Here is a 24,754-nt window from a genome sequence, read left to right as displayed (position 1 = left end):
GGCGTGCAGGAGGCAGCCGATCCATGATTCTCTCATCATTGATGTTTCTATCTCTCCCTCCCTTCTTCACTCTCAAATCAATGAAAACATATCGTCCAAAGAAAACAAAACAAAACAGCGTCGTCCCCTCTCTGCGCGGCTCTCACGACCCTTAAGCACGCCTCTCCCGTGCCCCAGCTCTGTGGCCCGCCCTGTATTTCCGCAGGTTTCGCTCAGACGGGAAGCCTTCAGGTTACAAATTAAGAAGCCGAAGTGCACGCCTGAGCACAGCAGGAGGGACAAGCCTTCCTCACCAGCTAGAGTTCCTCCTGCCCCAGGCCCAGGACACCCACAGGCCAGGCCCCGCTTCTGCGAACCCAGGAAGCGCTGGGAAGAGACCTGGGAAGGGGCTTACTCTGGACTAACTCCAGACCCAGGTTTCTGCGAACTCCCACGTAAGGAACTTCTATCAGGGAATCTCCTGGAAGAGCCTGGAAACCACATGCCAACTTACAAGCGATAGCAAATATCTCACTATATTTAGAAAATATTTCTGAGCCAGATACGCTGGTGCGACTCAGGCTCCCGACAGAGGACCCGGGCCTGCCTGTGGCGGGCGGCGCTCAGCACGCGGGAGGGCAGGCCGTGGAGGGAAGCCGCACCGAGCCGGAGGCGGCCACAGGCTGCCGGGCTCGGCCCCGAGGCCCCCGCCCGCCCGCCCCAGCTCTGCGCCCAGCAGCCATGCCTCTGTTCACGCGTGGAGCGCCCCAGGCACCGGAAACGGCTGCCAGAAAGACACACCAGTGAACCCCCAAGACGCGTCAGCTCTCAGCACGCGGCTGTCCCCCGGGCCATCTTGACGTCTGTGATTTTCATAAACAGACTGACTCACCGCCCTTCCCCTCACCGCGCTGTCAACCGGCCGAGTGCTTACCCAGCACTTCCCCAGGTCCTGAGCCTCCCAGCCCCCTGAGGGGCAGGCTGCAGGCCGCCTCCCGCCCCAGGGAAGCGAACAGGGACAAAGGGGCTCACCCTGGCTGCGTCCTCATCGGGCACAGACCTGGGGGTCCTGCCCATCCAGCTGCAGTGGGTGTGGGGCTGTCTCCCGCCCTCTGGAAGCAGGGACCCCCCCCCCAATCTTCCACGTCTGTTTCCGTCACTTTTTGCTTTAGGCGACAGGGAGGGAACATTTGTTTCACGTTGAGGTGTTTTACAGCAGCTCTTGGGCTACAAGCAGGATGGGTTTTCACCAAACTGCGGTGGGACCCAGTCCCTCCTGGGTTCTCCCCCGATTCACGGAGACGCCGACCCACAAACACGCCATGGCCGGCTGCGTGCAGCACCAGGTCTGCTGTCTCCCGCGCCACACCCTCCGCCTCACAGCCCGACCCCGCAAGCAGTTCTCTTAGTCTCTCAGCCCCTTCCCACCCAGTGGGGGGAAATGCAACGTCATGCAAGATGCAAGTGGCTTATCTGAGAAATGTGTCCTGGAATGAGGGGCCGGGGAAGGGCGAACGCCCTGGGAGAGTCCTTCCAGCCAGTGGCCCTGAAGCAAAGGAACTCGAGGGGTGGGGGGAGCTGCTCAGGGCGAATGGGGTTTAGGTCTCACCAAGGTCCAGGCTGCGGGCACAGGGCAACGGCAGGTGTAGACGGCTTTTGTCTCCAATCTATGGAGAGGGGGCTGCTGGCTGCACTGGGGGGAACAGGAGCTTCAGAGAGGGGGCTGGGGTTGGGGGGGCTCCGTGGCCACAGCTCTCGCGGGCCCGCCCCTCAGCGGCCTCTGGGGATGCCCCACACTTGGGAGCTGGACCATCACGACTTCCAGGGAACAGAACCCTGGACTTTCACTGCTATTATTAGGGGCCATCTGTGTGAGTGAGGTCGCCAAGGATAAACCTGACGGAAGATACGTTTCCAAGGGCCGTCACTTTGATTTTGGAAAAGGAAGCAGGTGAGGGGCTGCCTCGGCGCCCGGGGTGCAGGCTGACCCAGGAGGAGCGTGGCAAGGGTCTGCCCGGGAAAGGCAGGGGCTGGGCCGTTTGCAGAGCGCCGGCCAGCGGACCGCAGGTGGCCCAGCGCTTCTCACACTGTTTCCTCTTCCCTTTCCCCCCCAACCCTGAGTCAGACCCAGGGGAAAGCCAGTTGGTGACAAGTGACCTAATGATGCAGGCAGAGAGTCCAGCCAGTGGCCAGCCGATATATTTTCTTTGGCTACGATTACTTTCTTCTTTTCTGAATTAGTTGCCAACATATAAAAATCAGGACGTTTCCCGCACAAAAGCCAACTTTCTTTGAAATATGGGGCTCGCATTCCCGGGTGGCATCCCCGTGGCTGAGCCGGCCAGCAGCCTCATTGTGCCAGGCCGGGCCGGCGTCGGAGCTGAGCCCCTGGGATCGAGGCAGAGGACAGAGCCAGGGCAGCCGGGGCCTGGTCTCCAGTAGCCCACCCAGGCCATGTGAACGTGGACAAGCCCCTATTCCTCTGAGCATCCGGTTCTCCATCTGCAAACAGGACACAAGGCACAGGGAGGCCACACAGGCGAACAAGGGGCGTGAGTGCTCTGAACACCCGATTGCATCAGACATGCCAGCAAGACATGGCCGTTCGGGCCTACAGGGTCAAATGAGATGCCCAGAGAAAGCTGGCCTCTGACTGGGTTAGTAGCCGGGAGGCGGGAGTGGGGGACAGCAGCAGGAGAGATGGCTCAGTGGCCCATACCTAGAGGGGCTGAGACAGACCCACCCAGCCACCCACCCTGCCCGCCTGCCCCATCCCCTGCCACCAGAGAAGTGGGGTGTCCCTCGGTCACGGCTGACGGAGCGGCGGGCTCTGACCGGCCTCTGCCTCTCATCGGAGCAGAACTTAGAACTGGGGGCGCCTTGCCTTTGGGGCTCTGGCCCTGACCCAGCCTGGGCAGGCGACACTCGGATGGCTTCTGAGCGTCCTGGCTATGGATGCATCACCCTGTGGAACAGGCTAGGGAGGAGGCAGCGGGCACAGGGCAGCGGGCGCACTGGGTATTTCAGTGCAGACTTCTGCGGCACTTTGAGCGCTGACTGGCATCTGCCCCAAAGGCCCCCGGCCGTCCTCTCTCTGCCCCCACAACCTGCCAAAAGGGGCAGGAAAGGACAGAAATGACTGCCGAGGGCCAGCAACCAGGGGCTTCTGCAGACAAGAGAGGGTTAAGCAATACATGTCTTAGCCCCCACCTGCCCCAGAGTTTCCCCACAGGCAATGTCCGAGCTCGCCTTTCTGGGGGGAAGGCTAGAGAGCCAGCAGGTGACCTGCTGGGATCTGTGCCTGTGGCGGGCGGTGTGGCAAGTGCTCATCTCTCAGGCCAAGAGGGCGTCTTCCTCTCACCAGCTCCTGAGCCGGCATCACAGATACGAGGGGCTCGAGGGCACCCAGACCTGGGACCCCTGCCCAGCGGGTCTGGCGGGACAGAGCTGAACTAACGAGGATCACAAATGTTGGGGGTGACCCTGAGATCTCTCAGCAGCTACGGGGACTGTAGCACCGTGTTTCCAGAACACTCAGCAGACCACCTAAGTCGCGTGATTCTGCACCCTGACCACTCCCTCGTCCCCATCACCATCGCCCTTGCTCTTGTCCCCCTGGGTTAGGACCGCGTCCCCGCCTCCGGGCCTGCCCTCCCACAGCCCCTCTCCTCAGCCTGGGAGATCTTCCTAAAATGTACATCTCATCATGCCAGCAGGCCCCCCTGCTTTCAACCTCCCCTAGCTTCCCAAATCCCTTCCGGCGGGAGGGACCCGCCCAGGGAACAGCTCAGCAGGGGAGAATCCAGTCTTCTCACACCCAGGCCAGCGCGGGCTCCAGGAACGCGTCACCTTCCCTCATCCGCCTCCCTCCTTGGGGAGAGCTAACCAGCCCTCTGCTCTCTCCAGGCTCCAGGCCCAGCCCCCCTCTCCTGTCTATGGACCCACACTCTGGGGGCCCTGCAGCGTCACCCCCTACGGCTTGCACTTTACCACCTAGAACAATCTGTACCCGTTCCAGCCCCACAGCACGTGCCAGACACGACGGACTGGGCTCGGCGCTGAGCCCCGGGGAGCCCACAGGCCACGACAGGGCTGAATAACCACAATAGCGGGTAGCCATGTCAGGGGCCTTACGGAGGCACAGAAACTGGGCGGCAGGACGTTTGTTTCTTGGGGAACAGAGGAAATACATCTAGGAAGCGTCATGGAAAAGGTGGCCGAGGGTGTGTGTGTGTGTGTGTGTGTGTGTGTGTGTGTGTGTGCAAACTGGGGGTAGGGTTTCAGGTCTGGAAAAAAACATGAGCAAAAGCAGAGAAACAGAAAAAGCGCCAACAGCCAAGCTCACCTTGGCACCAAGGGTGGGCAGTGGGCGCAGTGTGCCCGAGAGGCCGGCAGCGCAGTGCACAAGCCCTCGACGGAGGGCAGGCTGTCTGCAGGGAACTCGCAACAGCGATAAAACCGCTCGCTCTCCAGCCTCCCCAGGCGCTGGCGACGGGACTGAACGCAGGCCTCCCGCCCGCTCCCCAAGCCTCCTGTCTCTTTCTAAACAGTTGCCGCGCTGCTGTTTCGTTTCAGTAGCACGTGAGCTTCCAATTCACGCCTGCTGTTGACCTCGAATAAATATCGTGTCCCACATGGAAGTTAGCTCAGAGAACGCGCAGCTATCGGGTCAGCCCCCAACGCAGACGCACAGACACGTTTCAAGAGCAGGTTCACAGTCCAGCCCGCTGCGGGGCCCGTTTGCTGTCCCCAACCCCGTGGTACTGCACATTCCGAGCTCCAAGAACAGCCCAGAAATTAACCTCAGGCCAGAAGTAAACAACGGCAGCCCCGCACGAAGACAAAGACACCGGACCGGCTCCCTCCATCCTGTCATTCTCCGAGATCCCCGGCTCCCTCCATCCTGTCATTCTCCGAGATCCCCGGCTCCCTCCATCCTGTCATTCTCCGAGATCCCTGGGAGCTTTTGTTTGTTTAAAGTGTTTCGGCCGCAGAGACGTGGCATCCACCGCAAAGAAATACAGCGAAGGGCAGGTCCCACCTTCTGGTTTACCGTCGACGGGAAATCTGTGACCACGTTATCGGTATGTTTAAGGCCTTTTCTATCTGTTGCTTCAGCTCAAAGAAACTCGTCAGAGTTAAAACTAATGGCTCGTGCTCTGCAGTCCACTACAGGGAAGACAGACAGAGCTGTCCCTGTCCACCGGACATGGACATGCAAAGGAGGCCATTCTTACACAGCCTGACGAATTCACACACGAGCAAAAATAGGCACGGTCATGCCATTCTTCATTACAGCTGTAGACAACACGTAAGTGCCAACTTCTCCTTTCTCCAAAACATGCACTAATACATTTAACAGGTATTGCTAGATCCATCACGACTCCCCGACTTTTTTTTTTAACTGGTGTGATCATGTATACAAAACTCAATAGGCAAGTTTCACTGTCTGCGCCCGGCCGGTGTGGCTTAGTGGTCGAGCGTCGACCCGTAAACCAAGAAGTCCCCTGTTCGATTCCCGGTCAGGGCTTGACCCCCAGTGGGCGGCGTGCAGGAGACGACAGCCTACCCATGTCTCTCTCTCACTGACGTTTCTCTCTCTCTATCCCTCCCCCTTCCTCTCTAAAAAGCATCAATAAAAACGTATTTTTAAAAAAGTTTCACTGTCTCCAACTCCTTTCCGGCCGCTCTCATGCTTTATTTCTTGATTGCTACGGAAAGTAATTTTTGTCACACAGAAGAGGAGGCTGTTAAAGAAACCTCATCCACGCTAAGTGCTGAGTGTGCTAGGTCCGTCACTGGCTCACGTTCCTGACAAGAAAGCTTCAAGAGGACAGGTGAGCCTTCGGGGAAGGAGAACTGAGCTGACAGCACCACGGCCTTGACTGCAGGCTGATAAGCCTGGACTAGCGTCTCGAGGCAAATGGTGAGAAATGACAAGAGGGCATTACCAAGAGCTCTGACTATACAAAATGTATAAAAACTTTAAGCATCAAAGGCATAAAACAACAACCCCAAGTTAAAGTAAAAGTCAAATAAGCTAAAGAAAATGGCTTACAAAATATATTATAACAAGAGGCCCGGCGCATGACATCTGTGCACTGGAGGTGGGGTTGGGGGTGTCCCTCAGCCCAGCCTGCGCCCTCTTGGTCCGGGACCTCTAGGAGATGTCCAACTGCCAGCTTAGGCCTGCTCCCCCCGAGGGGCCTTTAGCGCTGCCATGGAGGCGGGAGACTCTCGCCACCACCACTGCGCTCGCCAGCCGTGAGCCCGGCTTCTGGCTGAGCGGCACTCCCCATGTGGGAGCGCACTGACCACCAGGGGGCAGCTCCTGCTTGAGCATCTGCTCCCTGGTGGTCAGTGCGCATCATAGCAACCGGTCATTCTGTCATTCGGTCGATTTGCATATTAGGGTTTTATTATATAGGATGGGAGGGTCAATCCATTTAGTACATAAAGAACTCAAACAGGTGAAATAAAATGCTGAGAGTTAGCAACATACACATAATTTAACAGACACAAAATGGAGATAACAATATACTATCTCCTTATTAGGTTACAAAACACAGAAAAGTAATCCATGGACGTGCCCCTGAGATGCGCCCAGGGCTGCTCGGACATCCCCTCGGGGAAAGCAGCCCAGGAATATGTTTCAAAGGCCACACAAGTGTCTGAACCTTTCCAACGCTATTTCACCTCTGGAAATCTACTTAAGGAAACACTTTAAAATATGGAAAAAGTTACAAGCACTGAGATGTTAATTATGCCATTGTTTATTTAACAATAGCATCGAAAATAACCCCAGATCCAACAATAGAGGAATGGCTAAGTCCATGAGGGGCACATCCTTACCACGGATCGTTCCAGGCCCGAACAATAAGAGAAAGAAGCGGACATTTTTCAACATGTGGCGGGGAGGGGGAGAGTGATCGGCTACAAAAATGCACATCCTTTCAGAGGCTGGGAGGAAACAGACCAGTGGATAAGAATCGTTGTATCAGCATGCATTCCTGTGCTTTAAGTCTATACTGATTTCCATAAAGCTATTTGACCCTTGGATCGGATTTATGAGCCGTTGGTTATATTCTAAGGCACTGCATGTAAGTTTGTAAGCATCCTCAAATCCTTTCTGAAGATAAAGTAGAAATTAACCAAGTAATGGGTAACCAATCAACAGAATCCATATGTTCAGCAGTACGGGTCGGGTTAGGATGACATAGATCAGTGGTCGGCAAACTCATTCGTCAACAGAGCCAAATACCAACAGTACAACGATTGAAATTTCTTTTGAGAGCCAAATATTTTAAACTTAAACTGTATAGGTAGGTACATTGTTATTAACTTAATTAGGGTGCTCCTAAGGCTTAGGAAGAGCCACACTCAAGGGGCCAAAGAGCCACATGTGGCTCACGAGCCGCGGTTTGCCGACCACGGACATAGATCTTCATTCTTTATTTTTGAGACGTCTGTAACGTAGCTGGTTTGCTTTCACAATTTAAAAGGTGTGATCACCACACCGGCAGGTTCCATGAAGAGGCCACTGCTGTGTCCCCCAACACGGTCAGCGCTTCTCCTGCGTTGATCTGAGGACCCAGCGCCCTCCAGGGAGCCCCTCCTCCGACAGACACACAGCTTCCTTCTCCGAGCAGGTTCCAGGGGTCAAGACGAGCCCTGTGCCCTGAGCGGACGCCATGGGACCCGGGAGGGCCATTTCCATAACAAGCGGCCGGGATGGGGCAGGGGAGGGGCCACCCCCATATTCACAAAGCACATTCAGCGACAGGAGTGGTGGAGGCAGCGTGGGAAGCTCCCATAGAGAAGAGATTAAAATCCGAGCTCCTTGAGAGAGAGGGGCCTTGAAAACCATCTTCGCAGCCTTGCTGCCAACTCGATGCTCCACGACAGCTCAGTGCAGGCTGCTGCTAATGGACTCGTCTGCTCGTTCATAGGGCAGATACGAGAGTGCCCACCACGTGCCTGTCCTGGGTGCAGGGATGTTGGGGTGAACACAGCCACGTCCCTACCCTGGAAGGGGCTTAGTTCTCAGTGGAAGGAGACAAACTATATATATAAAAGGTTAATATGCCAAGTGTCCCCTCAGGAGTTTGACCAGGAGTTCAATCGCTCGCTATGACATATGCTGACCACCAGGGGGTGGCGCGGAATGAAGGAAGGCCCCGGCCAGCCAGGCCCAGGGACCCTACCCGTGCATGAATTTCATGCACCGGGCCTTTAGTGAATAAATAAATACGGACGACATCAGACAGCAAGTGTTTTGGAGAAAAAAAACAGCAAGGTGGAGAGGAAGGAGTGGCCCATTCTGCAGGAAGTGGGGAGCTGAGCCCTGCACGCTCCTGGGAACAGCCAGGAGCAGCGGCCCCAGGCCGCAGGGGAAAGGCCGACAAGAGCAACAGAGGCTGGAACCGTGAGCAAGGGGAGCTGGGATGAAGCGCCTCCCCGCACGCAGGGGTCCTCAGGCCAACTAAGGGTCTGGATTGGATGTCAGCCAGGGGAGGGCACTGGAGGGTTGTGAGGGCGAGTGTCATGATCTGGCTTATGCTTTAATATATATATATATGATATCAGACAGGGAGAGGGAGAGAGAGAAACATCAATGATGAGAGAGAATCACTGATGGGCTGCCTCCTGCATGCCCCCGACTGGGGATCGGACCGCAACCTGATCGGGAATCAAACCCTGACCTCTTGGTTCATAGGTCGGCGCTCAACCACTGAGCCGCACCGGCCGGGCTGGCTCATGTTTTAAAAGGGCCACTCAGTCTGTGTGTAGAGTAGATCCGGGAACAGAAAGCGCATGAGAAAAGGTAAAACGAAACAGGACCACGTTTGAGGTGACGGGAAGTGTCCAGGTACGAGGAAGAGGGATTAAAAACCTCTTTGCTTCAGACCATGACTGTCTCTTGGTTGCTTCCCGATTCCCACTGGCACCTGGAGGTGTGGCCCCTGGAAGAAGGTGGCTTCCGAACACCCTGACAACGGGACGCGGGAAGGAGCTGGGGCTGGAGACGAAGAGCCTGCCTGTGGGTCTGGGTGGGGGGCGGCCTCGGGGGCACTCGGGGGGGGGGTCCTGGAAGGAATCCCAGGTGTGAGCAGGAGCTCCTCCGAGAGGTGTGGCCTTGGGCAGATGGACAGGAGGAAGGTTCCAGAAACAGGGTTTCCGTACCCTGGTTCCAGGATGAGAGAACCTACCACTCAGGCAATGCCCGACCTAACCAGCATCCTGTCTGACAAGGGAGAACACGCTTGCAGCAAGAATGTTCTTCCAGATGCTCCCATCTAACACGGGGAGGCAGCGGCCAGCCGGGTGGCTCAGTGGTTGAGCATCAGCCCGTGAACCAGAAGGTCACGGTTCAATTCCTGGTCGGGGCTCATGCCCGGGTTTCAGGCTCAAACCCCAGTGGGGGGCGTGCAGGAGGCAGCCCATCAGTGATTCTCCCTCATCATTAATGTTTCTCCCTCCCTCTCCCGTCCTCTCTCTGAAATAAACGTTAAAAATAAAATAATAGAATTAAACGGGGATGCATCGGACAAGTTGTGGACATGTAGGCTCCGTCTGCCCGGGAGCGGGGGGACTGGGGGAAGGCCCTCGCAAACCTGCCAGAGCTGCCGGAGTGCCTGCCTATCCTGCCCAGAGCGCCCTGCCAGCCAGGGGGGCGTCAGCCACCAGTGCAGCCGCCTCCCCATTTTCCTACATTCTCTGGACGTACAGGTCTGACAGGCCCTCTGGAGCCTGTGGACATAGATCGATACATACTACACATCACACGCTTCAGGTACATGTGACATGTTTAGATTCCTTGGGTTTTCAGCATATCGCCTATCTGCACACCGTAGGAGACACGGCAAGCCTGTCTGCGATAGACGTTTCCGCATCTGGACGGTCGTGCAAACCTGCCAGAGATGCAGGAAGCCCGTGCTCTCTGCCCAGAGCGCTCTGCCAGACGGCCCCGCGGCCTGCTCCGTGCTGTCTGTGCTGAGGCACACAGGCAAGCACAGGCCCAGGAGTGGCTGGGCTCTCCCCGTCTGGGGCTCCGTCGCAGGCATGGCTGGCTGAGCAGAGCCTTGAGGTTTTACAGCCACGGATGCCTCCAAGCCCTCCTTGTCTCACTTGGTCTCAGCGGCCACCCCGAGGGTCAGGGGCCATCAGCCCCACATCACAATAATTCTCTGGTGACAAATTCCACGGTCTCAAAGGCCATAAGAAAATCTGGGGGGAGGGGGAGTCAGAAGAAGTTCTTGTAACCCAAACCAGCAATGACAAAAAAAGTATTAAGGTATTTTTTAAAAAATAGACTTTTATTGATTTCAGAGAGGAAGGAAGAGGGAGTGAGAGAGAAACATCAATAACAAGGGAGTCATTCATCGGCTGCCTCCTGCACGCCCCCTACTGGCGGTCAAGCCCACAACCCAGGCACGTGCCCTGACCGGGAATGGAGCCGGGGCCTCCTGGTTCGTAGGCTGATGCCCAAGCACTGAGCCATGCCAGCCGGGCTTTTTTTTTTTTTTTTTTTTTTTGCCAGGCATATTTTTTAAATATCTAAAACGAGGGCCTCTCTGTAAATGTCGTACTCACCCTTTACTGACCCCTTACCTACATCCCCCACTCCTTTCGGCATCTGCGGAACCCGTCTGCTCCCTGGTCCCATCACCTAACCGCCAAGTCCCGCCCGGCTCCCGGCCACTGTCTGCTCCCGACCATCCCAATGACCCGAGGCGGCCACCACGCTGCTCGCCCCCACGCCTCCCCTCCAGCTCACCCAGCGGCTCCAACAATGAGCCAGCGACTCCACATCCCTCCTCAGCCGACTCCCACCGAGTCCCTCCAAAATGAGGCAGGAGGACGAAGGCCTCAGACCCGCATCCGACCTGGGCGGGTTTTCTGTTTCCAAAGCCCCTGCAGAGGCCTGAGGACTGCCACCCAGAGGGGAAGGAGGCCTGTCCTTAGAACCCCGTGTGTGTGTGCACGTGTGTGTGTGTGTCTGCGTGCATGTGCGCTTGTGTGTGTGTCTGTCTCTGTGTGTGTGCGTGTGTCTGTGTGTCTATGTGCATGTGTGCGCGTGCATGTGCGTGTGCGCATGTGTCTCTGTGTGCATGTGTGTGTGCGCGCACATGTGTGCGTGTCTGTGCGTGTCTGTGTGCGTGCCTGTGTGCATGTGCATATCTGTGCGCGCGCGCGTGTCTGTGTGCGCATGTGTGCGTGTCTGTGTGTCTCTGTGTGTGCGTGTGCATATCTGTGTGTCTCTGTGTGCACGCGTGTGCATATCTCTGTGTCTGTGTGTGCACGTGTCTGTGTGTGCACGTGTCTGTGTGTGCACATGTGTGTGTGTCTATGTGTGTGTGCATGTGCATATCTGTGTGTGTCTGTGTGTCTGTGTGTGCATGTGTGTGTGTGCGTGCATATCTGTGTGTGTGTGTCTCTGTGTGTGTCTGTGTGCGCATGTGTCTGTGTGTGCGTGTGTGTGCATATCTGTGTGTGTCTGTGTGCGTGTGCATATCTGTGTGTGTCTGTGTGTGCATATGTGTGTGTCTGTGTGTGCATGTGTGTGTCTGTGTGCGTGTGTGTGTGTGCATATCTGTGTGTGTGCATATGTGTGTCTGTGTGTGCATGTGTGTGTCTGTGTGCATGTGTGTGCATGTGCATATCTGTGTGTGTGTGTGTCTGTGTGTGCCTGCATGTGCAAAGTCAAGAGGGGAGAAAAAGGAACCCACAGGCCCTCAGAAGGGAATGCGCGGCAGCAACGGGTGTTTACCACGTCCCGCTGGGCGCTGAGGAGGAAGTGGTTACTCTAACCCCAAGGGGGAAATGCTCGCTTGAAACAGGAAAATGGAACCCTTACTACTTTCCACCGGCAGCGTGCACGCAGCGGCCACACGGGGAGCGCCTGCCAGAGCTTCTGCCTGAGACCCGCCCCGCACCCCGCGCCGACGGCACAGACCAGGGCAGACACGGTCCACGGCCCGGCCACCTCTCAGCCCTGGAACAGCCGCACGGCCCAGCCCGACTAAGCAGTGGTCCCCGGTCGGGCGCGCCCACAGGGGGCGATGTGATGTGTAAGGGGGGCAATTCGCGAGTGAGTTACTGACAGTGAACTTCCTGCGTTTCTCACGGTTCTAGGGGCCTCATCTAGTCTATAAATACATATTGTGACATATTTATGCATTTCAGTTCTCGATTATATGTTTTGAAACTATCTGCTATTTTTTCATATCACTTCGTACTATTTTTTAGCAATTTCTTAGTGACTTCTTCCTCAGCGCTTCAACTGTCCTTCCGTTCTTCCTTTTAGGGTTCCTCCACGTGAATAGGAGTTCACTTTTTGAATCCTAAGACTTACATGTGTGTGGGGGAGGCATCAGGGTTTCAGAGATGCTTAGGTGGGGCGTGGCTCTAAGCAAAGGGAATGAATGGCCAGGAGCCTCGAAGTGCAGGGGAGGGGTGGGGAGGGCAAGGGGAGAGGAGTGGGGGGGGGGCGGAGCTGGAAGGCGGACTGGAAAGAACGCGGCACTGAGCCCAGCCCCGCCATTTCCTAGCTGTGGAACTCCTGGCAAGTTACTCAACCTCCCGGCCTCTGGGTTCCCACTTCCTCTCTGAGACGGGGAGATATGAGCGCCCTGCTCGCGTCTTCGGCGGCTGAGCCCGTGTGGAGTAAGGCAGAGGGAGACATGTAGGTTTTCTGGAAACTCTCACGGGCTCTACAGAGGCTGGTTGTCGCTATCAGCAGGACCAATGTCTTTCTTGGACTTTGCACCCCCTCGGGCACATTTCCTTTGGAGAACTTCCCCAACTCAGCCTTCTGAGCCTTATTAGAATCTACCCGCATTCCTGCAGAATTTCGGTAGAATATTCAATACAGTCTGGGCAGAGGAGTATAAACAAGACTGAATAGAAGAAGTGAGAAGAAATAAATGAGACTGGCTGAGCCCGGGCCCCCTGCTCCCACATTCTCTACAATCCAGAGACGAAGACGTCACATCCACGGCTTAATTTGCCTGCCTGGAGGGTCAGATTGGCCCCAGTTCTGAGTCATAGTTTCCATTTATTAAAATGAACATCTGGCTGCTGCCTGGTGCCTTTCGTGCAGGGCCTCTTGACGCACAATTACCTGCAAGGTAGTCCTGGTGTTTAGGGCAATGCAGAGCATAATCATGGGCACCCCTAGCCAATCCACGCCGCTACGCCCGAGCAGAAGCCAACGAGGGCAGGCCCCATGAACACCGCCATCTTGGCTCCAATCTGACATGCAAATTCTACAGAAGAAAAGCAAGCAGTTCAGCAAAGCAGGGACCGGCAGGCCCCCAGGCAACATAAAGAACCCGGGAGTTCATTTAAGTTCAAAGGGACCTGGGTCATCTCGGTGGGAAGCAGGACAGTTACGGTGAGGCCGAGCTCAGACGCTCTCTCCACCCCCGTGCGACCTTGAACAGACCACTCGACATTCCAAACCCGTGGCTGCCCCGTGAGTGAAACACGGATGATAACAGACACGCCCGGCCCGGCTCCCAAGGCGACTGCGAAGACCGAGTGAGAAAGCGCCTGGGAAAGCCCTCTGTGAACCACACAGCAGGCCCAAGCGCCAGCGATTCTCTGGCAAAAGTGCCTCGAAAATAACCCCCAGCCTGGAAGTGTTTTATTTTAATCCCTGCGTCGATGTGCATCCCATCTGGACTTAGAAGGAACGTGAGGCGGCTGCCCAGAGAGGTTCTCCAGTAATTTCTAAGTGAGTTTATCCCCGCAAGTTCCAAAACCCCGCTGGATGGGGCGGCAGGCTTTTGGATTTTGTTTTAAAGAGGTTTCACTTTTCTTTTATTTTGAAAAGGACTCAGGGAAGTGCACTGTGTTGCCTTTCAAGTAGCGCTGAACGGGGGTGCCTCACACTCACCCTCCCTTCCTCTCTGTCCCCACTTCTTCCCTGGTCACCTTGGCAGGTCCCTGGCCATGCCAACCAGCCCTCGCGGGCTGGAGGCCTAGAGCTATTTGAAAGGATGTTTTCCTAAGCCCTGTGCAGGCCAGAGGCACCCCCATCCTCCTTCCAGGAGGGGTCGCCCTCGGGGAGGGACAGGAGTTCCCAGGCCACACAAAGGCTCATTCTGCTCACAAAGGGTTTTTACCAAGTCGCCCCCGGAGGCTGCCAGGATGGCCGCGCAGAGCACAGACTCCTGATTCTCTGCTTGGCAGATCTGCCCTCGCTATTATTAGCGCCCAGGCAAGGTGCCACCAGGCTGGGGAGAGACCTTTGTGTCAAAGCAGAGAAAGCAGGAAGAGGTGTGTGTGTGTGGGGGGGGGGTGAGGGGAGGAGATGAGCAGAAGGAGCTGTTTGAGGTTTCCTTCAGAGGGGAGGGGAGAGGTGGCTTTAAGGTCGTCTCCTTCCTCCTAATTCTCTAACTTCATCTGAACCTCAGACAAGCCCAGCCCCAGGATCAGAAGGCCTGGGACTCAGACCCCTTCTGGCTGTGGCTCCAGGGAGGGGAGGTGGGCTCCCACGGAACCTTCTAGGCCTGCTGGGAGTCGCACCTACTGACTCCACTGGGCTCCGGGCTGTGCCAGAGACTACAGTGGTTCTCAACCTTCCTAATGCCGCGACCCTTTAACACAGTTCCTCATGTGGTGGGGACCCCCAACCATAACATTATTTTCGTGGCTACTTCATAACTGTAATGTTGCTACTGTTACGAATCGTCATGTAAATATCTGATACGCAGGATGTATTTTCTGGGGTCGCGACCCACAGGTTGAGAACCGCTGCAGGTGTTGGAGCCAGAGAAAGTGATGGGGGGAGTTGGAGAACCCCTCCTTCCGTGGCAACAGGCAGCTCATGCAGCCCTCACATACACGTGTTCCCTCCACTAACAGCTATGATGTCAAGAGCACCTCTCCGTGCACCCTCCCCCGTCCCTCAGAGTGGAGAGGGGCAGATGGGGGGGCGGGGGGGGGGACCGTGGCGAACACTGACCCTGACCCCGAGGCCAGGGTGGGCACGGGGGACCAGCTTCACCTGTAGACATCGTGTCACGCATTAATTCGTCCACCTTACGGGCAGTTGGTGGGTTGTTTGATTTCGCCTGCGGAGTCGAGCCTGTACGGGCATTACCTGAACCCTCGGAAAGACATCAAAGGAAGGCCAGCCAGCGGCCAGTGTGCCAGACCCCAGACTCACTCAAGAGGGAGGAACCTGAGACGCCCGTGCAGACGGCCTCCACGCGCTGCCACGCAGGGAAAGGGCTGAGCCCGGTCGGAAACCAACCAGTCGGGTCTCGTGTTAGCAGCGTGGTCTCTGGAGCCGGCTCAGTGGAATTCTGGCTCGGCCGCTCACCAGCTGGGTGACCGGGCCCGCGTGTCTGTGCCTCGTCCTCTCCCTCGGATAAGACGAGCTGGGGCCACTAGGAGGCGGCTTTTTATAACCGTGACACGTCCCAGTCAGAGGGCCGGCCTGGGCTAAGGCTCTGGTCAGGTTCTTCCTTGGTCTTGACAACCGTCCTCACAATCAACTTATCCTAAGCTGCTCAGAGGGAGGACTTTTCCCGAGTGATGAGTGACGCTTCCCGGGAAGTGACACGGGTGTCAACGAATAAACACAGGTGTTTACCAAGCAGGTAAAACAGGGCAGGCAGAGTGGAGGGCCAGGGGGCAGGCCCGGCAGAAATGCTGCCGACAGAGGAGAGAGAATGCTGGCTGGCCCGGGAGGCACACAGCTGGCAGGGGACCAGGGGCTAGGGGACTCACGGGGCCAACTTCTCCAGGACTGGTCACACGGCCCAGAGAGCCGGGGGCCGCTCCCGGACAGAGCCAGGCCTTGACGCGTCTCGTGCTGGTGTTTTCTCCCAGTGGGGACAGCCTCTACCCGGAGTTTTAGAACATGTCACTTCGTGTTCATTTGTAAAAAGAAATCAGAATGTAGCAGAATTCTAAGGAAAACTGTCCCTTTCTAACGCTTCCCTCTTCCCTTCCCGGCCTTGACTTTAAATTTCCCACCTGCAAATGAGGGTCATAGTGAGTGCTCCTGGGGCCGGAGCCGAGTCCGGGCCTGGGCTAATTAGCATCCCCAGCAAGGCCTGTCACTCTGGTCTCAGTCCACAAAACGGAAGGATTAACCACACGAGCTCAAAAATAACAGCCGACCCTGAAATTCCGTGGTCTTGGGAGAATGTCAAAGAAAGCCCAATTGTGGGGACTGACCTGCGTTAATATTCCACTTCCCTTTTGAAGTGGTTTTAAGGGAGCAGGCAGATAAGAGAATGGAAATTTTCTTCTTTATCAGAGTAACCCAAAGGAGTGTACTTAAATAGCCTTTTGACAGTATGAAAGCAATTTTTTTTTTTTAAATGCTTAGGGGAAAAAAAATCCAACCGGGTGAGCACAGGTGATTTTCATTTCTTTATAGTTTTCTAGCTTTATCCAGTTATCTACAATGGATGTGTAACGTGTTTTGAATAAACTTAGAAGTCATTGTTTTAAACTGCATTTGCTGGGGAGAGGGTTCAGGGAGAGTCTGACTCCTTAACCCCTCTTTGCACCAATGTTAACGGCTCTCCAACGGGGAGAACCAAGGCCGCAGCCGGAGGGGGGAAAAGGGAAATGCGAAAAGCCCCAAGAAACGGTTGTTTTCCTGCTGCTGCCGACACCTCCGCCCAGCGCCTGCGCCTCTGGACCCGCTTGGGGAGACCGACCCCCGCGCAGCCTGACACTGGGAGCGTGCGGTCAACTACCGCGCAGCCGCAGGCTGAATTTTCAACCGGAAAAGCAGAGGTAGGAGCCTCGCTGCCCGGGTGGGCGGGGCTGAGCGCGGTCGGGGCGGGGCTGAGCGCGGTCGGGGCGGAGCTGAGCGCGGGAGGGGCGGGGTTAAGCGCGGGAGGGGCGGGGCTGAGCACGGTGGGCGGGGCCGGGCGCAGTGGGCGGGGCGGAGCCAGCACCCAATGGCCCACATCAGCGCGATCCCCGAATAGCGCCCGGCTTCTTTAATTCGCATTTAATTCGCATCCTTTTAGGTTTGAAGGGCGGCATCGAGGCTCCGGGTGGACTGCAGGAAAGCTGGAGGGCAGCCCAGTCCCGCAGGAAGATCAGGAACTCCTCCCCAAGGGCCTAAGGAGATAAATGCGGAATGTTTTCGGGTCCTGGTCCAGGAACACTATGGAAGGAGTTACTGGAGAGCGGACCTTACCGTGATGAATTGTATTAAGTTACTGGCGATTCTTAAGAGGAAAGCAACATCTCACAGTTTGGGGAGAAAAGGGGGCCGGACACCAAGGGCATTCGCAAAGAGAATGACACCGTGACAGGAACTTGTCGAGAACAGGCAGCTTCGTTGCAACGTGAACCAAAGGAAAGTCAGACCGAGGAAACCCAGCCAGGGAAGTGTTGTCCAAGAGGCGTCTTAAATGCCTTCTCTCACCAGAGGGCTGATGCTGCCCTCCTGCCTTGAAGCCAGAGAGCTAGCCCGTCGCTAGGAAAAACAGTGAATGCAAGACCTCCCACCTCCCCCTCCACACACACACCCTGCCAGTAAGTGAAGCGGGCATGGTCCTTGGTGTTGCTAGGGAACGTCCCCAATAGGACAGGGTCAGCCTGTGAGGTGATCCTACGAGAGGCACTGCATAACCAAAACTCACCGAGGGTGGCAAAGCCACTCCTGCAACTTGGTGGTCTTTCCTCCTGGGTCAGAAACGTCGTCACCCACTCCTACGTCCAGTGAGAAGGTCTACGCCCCGGCACTGCTCAGCCCTGGGGCTGGGTGGGCTCCCAGAGAGAACCCAGGCGGTTCCTTTATTCCTGGCCGGTGGGTAACACTCCTGCCTCGACCAGCCCTTCCGTTCTTAGGGGTTTCACCTCATTTACTACTGGGCAGGCAGGGCAGGCACCCCTCACCAACATGGGGCAGGGGAGGAAAGGAGGAGCATGGACATGTGCTGGGCATGCACTCTGCCTGGCACTGTGTGAGAGGCTGAATCCATTCTCTTTAGTCTTCACAGGCACCCTGGCCAGGGCACCGAGCTGGTAAGTGTTGGAATTTGATAAACCCAGCGCCCAGATCCAACCAGGCCTGCCAGATGTCAGGCTGCCTGCCTGCAGTTGCCTGGGCAACCAAGGAACACCTATTCAAGGTACAAGATTGGATTTTAAAACTAGTAGCCTTTTATTTGAAAACCCAGTTTCCATGTGTTTGCATTATGCAGAGTTGGATCTGGGCTTTATCCTTCCCTACCTGCGACATTTAAATGCCCCAACCTGAGCACTAGCAAAGGGCACGCACCCAGGTCTCGCCGGCCATCGTCTTGGTAACCCTGCGGACGATGCCCACCTCCCCTTCCAAACAAAAGCCTGGGTGCCAGCGTCCGTCTCCGGGGAGCCTGCGCTGGGAGTTCGGTGCTGCTTCTGACTTACTTGGTTTGGGCTGCAGTCTGGTACAGAGACTGGCTGGATCACCTAACGCGCAGCCTCGCTGAGAACCACTGCCTGGCGTTTGGTCCTATTAGCCTGAGAGCTAGAAAAGCGTATGTATGTTCAGCAAGCTGGCCAGGGCTCTGCAGAACGGGCCAAGCCCAAGGGACTTGCTGATGGGCAGCGAGAGGTGAGGTGGCAGCGGGAGCAAAGGTTTTGGAGCCAAGCAAACAGAAATTTGAATCCCGGCTGCAGCCCTTTGCCCGCTGTGCGACACAGGCCCAGCCCGCTAATGGCTCTGAGCCTTCGTTTCCTCGTCTGTTAAGTGCGGGTGGCGCTAACACTCCCTCCCTCACAGGGCTGTGCTGAGACCAGCTGTACCGGGCCACTGCCTGGCATGTAGGGCCTCAGCAGAGGATGCCTATGACTGCTATCAAACAGCTGCAAACGGGATTAGCTGGCACGAGTTCTCAAGAAAAGCCCCCTTTTCTTCAGAATCTGGCAGAGCGAGGTTCATAGCTCCTTGGGGAGAAGCTGTGGGAGGTAAACCAGCTAAAGGTGGCGTGGGAGGCAGGCGGGGCAGCCCCAGCGCCAGGACGCCCCAGCTTTTGTTCCCACCTCCGGGTCCTTGGCCACTTCCAAGCTCAGCCTCAGGAGAAGGTGTGTGTCCAGAGGGAGAGACCAGATGCATTTGGCCACAGCTCTGCCTCCCATGGTGGGCGGTGATCAGACTGGATTGTGTCACCCCGGATTGTGTCACCCAAGCAGCTCTGCCCAAGACAGGTCTGTCTGCCCAAGGCCCACGCCTACCCTCTACTCCTCCTTTGAGCCATGATGCTCTGAGGGGAGCCGGAACCTGGAGGGCAGCCAGCACGGGGTCTGTCGCCTGCTCTGTACAAAGCGTGCAGGCCTGGGTGGGGGAGACAGACCTTGGGGACCTGTGGCCGTGACCCAGGCCCCGGAGACGGGGGTGCATGCTCTGAGGGCCCGGCATGAGGAACCGCCTTTCCACACGATTCTCTCCTTCTCCTCCTGTGTCCTGTAACGTCTGCGGAGCTGCTGGGGCTTCCACACGTTAGCTTTATGATGCTCAGCCCCCAGGCAGGTGACGGCAGAGACGAAGGTTACCCCGGGTCACCAGAAAGAACACAGCTCCGCAGATCCCGTGACTTGCTCAGGGTCACAGAACTCATCAGAGGCAGAGCCAGGACTCGAATCCATGTCTGTGCACCAGAACCCAGTTCTCTCCACCTGCTCTGTCGCCTGGCCCCCTAAAGCCAATGGCACACTGGGCGATGGAGTGGGCGGTGGCTGGTTTGACTCTCAATTCTAAAACTGGTCTGGAGAGCACGCCACGCCCTCTTCTGTGCCTCTCTGCTCTCTCATCTGAGAAAGGGCAAAGCGGCCGCCCAAGGCCAAGGTGAGGAGCTAAAGCCCCGACCACCAAGCACCTACACGGCCTGCGCCCCGAGTGCAAGCTCCCCTCTTCCCAAAGTTCGTATTAAAACACAATGCAAAAGTGAGGGGCGCACACGGCATTATGCCAATACCAGGGGCCTGCCCCACACGGACAGCCCATCTGGCTCTCTGGGTCTTGGGGAAATTTCCAATATGAAGAGTAAGTGAACTTGAACTCACAGAAAAACAGCCCCTTTTCAGAACCCAGTTCCCTCCAACCAAGAATTCTCTTGCCCTTGGCACGAAGTGGGGCCATTAGGAACAAAACCAAGGGAAGGAAACGCGGCCAGACAGCGTCCCACGGCATCATCACGTGCAAGCAGGTGCGGCCCCCACAGAACGCAGGCCGGGGCAACCTGGCTCACCTGTCACCGGGCCCTCTCCGGCCAGCTGCCCGGCCGGGCTTCCAGCAGGAGAGGGGCAGCCAGCCTTAGACCCCACCAGCTCTCCCAGGAGCCGGCCTGGCATGCCCCGTGTGGAGGGAGGACAAAGGGAGCACGTCTTTAAACAGGGAGGGGCACTCCCAGGTGCAGTCCGTCCCTGTCCCGGAGCCGGGCTCCCTCGGGCCCTTCCCAGGCAGCGTCCTTTCCACATTCGGCCCCTGGGAGGGCCGGGGAGAGGGACCCGCATCAACGCCTGCGAGGTTCCCGGGTCTCAGGCCCTTCAAATGATGTCCACGGGCAGCAATCACTGCCCGTCATGGAGACCCCAGGAGGCGGGCCGTCTCTCCACCTAACAAGATGATTTCTCATAAGAGCGCACGGGCACACAGGGCCCCACGACGTCACGCCCCTGAGGGCGCACAGGTGGGCGCAGAGGCCAGGCACCGAGGCCGCGGTGCCCTCCCCCCCCATTCACGCCCATGGGTCCACATTCCTGACCCACGGAACTCAGAACCGGGCTGATTCACGGGGCCAGGAGAACGAGGTCAGGAAAAACCGCCGGTTGCTGTGTCCCTTCAAAGCCCGAGCCGACACTGAAGGCAAGGGGGGGAAGGATGGAGGTCGCCTTCCACGCACTAGGCAGAAAACGGTCCCTTCGACGGGAACAACACGCTCAGAGGCACCCAAACACCCGCCATCAGGGTTACTCCCCATGCCCAGGTTGACGGAAGCCACTTTAAAAACTGGCCACGTCCTCTCGTCACCCACAGGGTGTCTTGATTTCCTCCAAGTGTGGCGCTTCAAGATTCAGCTCGCACGCCAGCGCTTCCCCATCAGACCCAGGCCCTGGCCACCGGCCACTCACCATTTCCCGGTCCCGCCACATTCTCTCAGGTCCCTTGGCTGTTGGATCTTCCAACTTGGACTCTGACTTCCTCCCTGTCCAGCCACTGAAGTCCACTCAACAGGGAGGACCAGGCTGACTCCCGATTCTGGGAACCGTCCGGGAGATCGCTCTGCCCGGGGCTTCCCAGCACACCCCGGGGCAGCTGTCACCGCTGCCTGGCGGCGCCCCGCCCTGTCCCTGCACACCTGGCGCTGGGATGATTGCACGTCTCTGTGGCCAGCTCCACCTTCCGCTCCTCCACCCGGGCAGCACTGGGTCTCGCTCGGCTGGAATGGTTAGCATGTCACATGCGCTTAGTTCAGTGTTTAGGGCAGTGGTTCTCAACCGTGGCTGCACATTAGAATCACCTGGGAATCATTTTAAAATCCTGATTTCTGGGCCTCGTCCTCCGGAAATTCTGTTCTTTGTGACTAACGTGGTGGCCTCACCCCATCACAAAGAAACAGAATTTCCAGAGGACGAGGCCCAGAAATCAGGATTTTAAAAAGGTTCCCAGGTCATTCTAACGTGCAGCCAAGGTTGAGAACCACAGGTTTAGGACCAATGAAAAGCCCAAACACATAAAATCATTAGAAAAAAATCCCCATTCTTGGTCACGAGGCCCTAGATCTGGGGGAACGAAACAGCTTGCTTCTGCCGCAAGGGCTGGTGGGGAGTTTTAGGAAGAGGCTGTCCCTGGGCAGATGAGCGGGGAGCAGCCAGGAGCTAGTGATGGAGGAGCTCGGGAGGGTGAAGATCCCCCCAGAGGAACAGGACAAGCTGCTACCGAACAGAGGAGCCCATTCAGCCTGGCAGAGAAGCCCACACGCCCGCCGGGAACCTCCGGGGAACCAGGAGAAAGCCATGCGGGCCAGCAGGCTTCCCAACCGGTTCTGTCTGCTGTGATGAGGTGCTGGAGGCGGTGGGCCAGGGGCAGGCACAGAAGCACCTGACCTGCCTCAACAAGCGAGGCTCCGGCTGCTGAAGAACGTCTCCACCCCCCGGACACCCAGGGCCGGAGCTCAGGGCTGGCCCGCCTGGTGTTGACTGGAAAGGAGGTCGTGGTTTCCACCAAAGGAAGTGGAAAAACTCCCCTGGGCTCACAGAACAGCATGACAGGACTGGGTCCGCGTAGGTCACAGGCCAGCCCAGCCTGGGGCCTGGGGAAACGGGAAGGATTCAAGAGGATCAGCCCATTCAAGCTTCCTTAAGCCGGGGAGGGGGCGTGAAGGGGGGGGGGACACGAAGCTCCTGCAGCGCCCCCCCACCCTCTGAGAGGCCCGAACCCCCTCAGGCGGCCCTGTGAGGCCCCTCTCCCCGGCACAGACCACCCAGGGCGTCGTCTCCACCCTGACCCCGCCTCCAGGGTAACCAACTGCTCTGGGAAACGGGCTGCGTCGCTGTGCGTGACGTTGGAGAAAGGCATCGCAGAGGGCTTGGGTGTGTGTCCACCTCCCTGGGGTTGTCCTGCGTGGTACGTGTGACCGTGCCACCACGCCCTGGGCGCCCCCTGTGGCTGCTCCAATGGCAAAGGGAAGGGCTGAGCAGAGGGCGAGGTGCGGCAGGGCCGGAGGAAAAGGAGAGTTATGCACAGCGGCTGGGCCTCCAGGCAGTGCGGGCACCGTGGACCGCTCCTCCCTCACGGATGTGGCGCAAGCCAGTGCTGCCTTGGGTTTCCAGTACGGAATCTGTGTGCAAAAAACGGAACCTTCTCATTCATTCATTCATTCATTCAATCCTCACCAGAGGATTTTTTTTCCATTGATTTTGAGAGTGGAAGGGAGAAGTGGGGGGGCGGGGGGAGAGACATAGAAACATCCTGAACACGCCCCACCAGGGCCGGGGATCAAACGTCCAGCCGTGCTCTTCATTGGGAATCGAACCCCAGCCCCTTGGTCTGTGGGCGCACGCTCTAACCACTGAGCCCGTCCAGGGCAAAACAGTGTCTTCTTACAGCACCACTTAAACTCGGCTGCGATACGCTCAGAGCAAGTCAACTCTGGTCACTGAGCGAAGGGGTCATGGGGCCGACGGCGGCTGACATTGCAACCACGAGGCACGGAGCCACGCCTTCCTCGCGCCGGGAGGTCTTTGGGCAGCACGAGTCCACAAATCTCACCCACTACCTACTGGCCACCAACAGGGCCTCGAAAGGGGCCGGTCGGGCCTGGGGTCTTGTGTGCCACCTCCTGCGGCCCACCTGACACCCGGCCCGTCTCTGCTCCCTGGCGCAGGGCGGCCCGGAAACACTCCGCCTCCCGTCCCGTCCGGGGAGCAGCTTTCTCCACGGGACTCGGGTGCCCACAGTCAAGGAAGGTGCGTGAGCTCGGAGACAGAGTCTGCTCTGGCCCTGCGACCTGCGGCCAGCACCGCCGAGGCGGCCCTGAGCCCAGTCCCACCAGCCCCACTGCCCTGGAGACCCGCACCTCCGCCTCCCGAGACCCCGCCTGGCACAGACACAGGGCCACCCAGGAGCCAGTGCGCGGGTCCCCCAGCCTGGGTGGCACCCCCAGCCTGGGCACCTCACTTTGAAGGGCCACTGTGTGCGGCCTGTGGCCAAGACAACAAAGACCGAGGTCCAAGGGCACCACCCCTCACCTCCAAGGAGCCCCCAACCCCCGCAGGCCTTCGGGACGGGAGGAGCTGCCCCGAACCAGGGTCTGCAGGACCAGCTGAGGGAGTTTCCGCAGCAACCCTTTCGGTTCTTGAGTATTTTTACTGACACAGGAGAAAGCTCCCCATCTGCCTGTTTCCTGAGGATGAACAGCCCCACGTGGGTGAGACGAAGAGAAAAGCCACCCCATCCTGCTAGATAATAAACACTAAGGCCATGAGGGGAGGGGAGGGCAAGGGAGGGGAGGGGAGGGGAGGGGAGGGGAGGGGAGGGGAGGGGAGTGGTGGGGTGGTGTCTCGGGGGCCCCCGGGGCCCAAGCAGCCCTGACGGCAGCAGGAGCCCATGCTCTGCGGCTACTTGGAACCACAGAGCCGGGCCACCTGCCGTAAGCGGAGCAGCCTGTCCCGTCCACGCAGAGCTCTGGTGCTGGAACCTTCTCCCTGCCTTCCACCTGGCGAGGGGAACCCCAACAACGCTGTGCCCTTCCCCCTGCCTGAGCCACCAAGTACCCCGGAGGCTGGTAGGATTCATTGGTCAAACCAGACAGGTGCCCTTGGGGGAGGGTGGGCAGGGAGGGGGTCCAGAAAGACGGATTTGAACGCTCTTTGTTCCCATCACCAACCATTCAATTTCCCCCAACACACAAGTCCCCCCACTTCACTGGTGTCTGGACTCGGTCGGCACGGGGTGCTGAGTCAGTTCTCCCCCCACCCCCACCTCGGGCCCTCGGCCACTCTGATCTAAACAGCTCTCCAAGGAGAGCGCTTCGCTTTGTGAAAACTCCTGCAGCCACTGGGAGAGGTTTTCTCGCCAAGACCTCTGACAACGGGCCTATTTGTAAAGTTCCACCGAATAAGCTTTGAAAGGCACTCCACGTACAGACAAGGTGATGACCAACAAGCAGTGAGGCCGGTTCTGGGTTCCTGTGTTTCAAACAAGTCAGAACGTACCCCCCAACGAAGTCACGCTTCCTTCCGCAGTCCCCCGGGGCCTGCGTGCACCCAGGGCGTCCTGCCGCCCGGGTCACGGCGGACAAGCCCT

At 57.6% G+C, this 24,754-nt stretch overlaps 1 protein-coding gene across 2 annotated transcripts in view; it reads right to left on the bottom strand.

Annotated features, from left to right (window-relative positions):
• ITPKB (inositol-trisphosphate 3-kinase B) overlaps positions 1–24,754 on the bottom strand; it is a 96,362-nt gene that overhangs the window by 25,930 nt on the left and 45,678 nt on the right. Inside the window, exon 3 of one of the 2 annotated variants that reach the window (XM_059677608.1) lies at positions 12,469–13,247. The exons of the other annotated variant lie outside the window; for it this stretch is intronic. Within the exon in view, the coding sequence (XP_059533591.1) occupies positions 13,173–13,247 (75 nt within the window). The 3' untranslated portion in view covers positions 12,469–13,172. Of the gene's footprint in view, positions 1–12,468; positions 13,248–24,754 lie in introns of those variants that run through there. 2 annotated transcript variants of the gene reach the window in all.

This window comes from Myotis daubentonii, chromosome 20 (genome assembly GCF_963259705.1).
Source record: "Myotis daubentonii chromosome 20, mMyoDau2.1, whole genome shotgun sequence".
NCBI classification, from domain to species: Eukaryota; Metazoa; Chordata; class Mammalia; order Chiroptera; family Vespertilionidae; genus Myotis; species Myotis daubentonii.
This window is presented reverse-complemented; position numbering and strand designations above follow the sequence as displayed.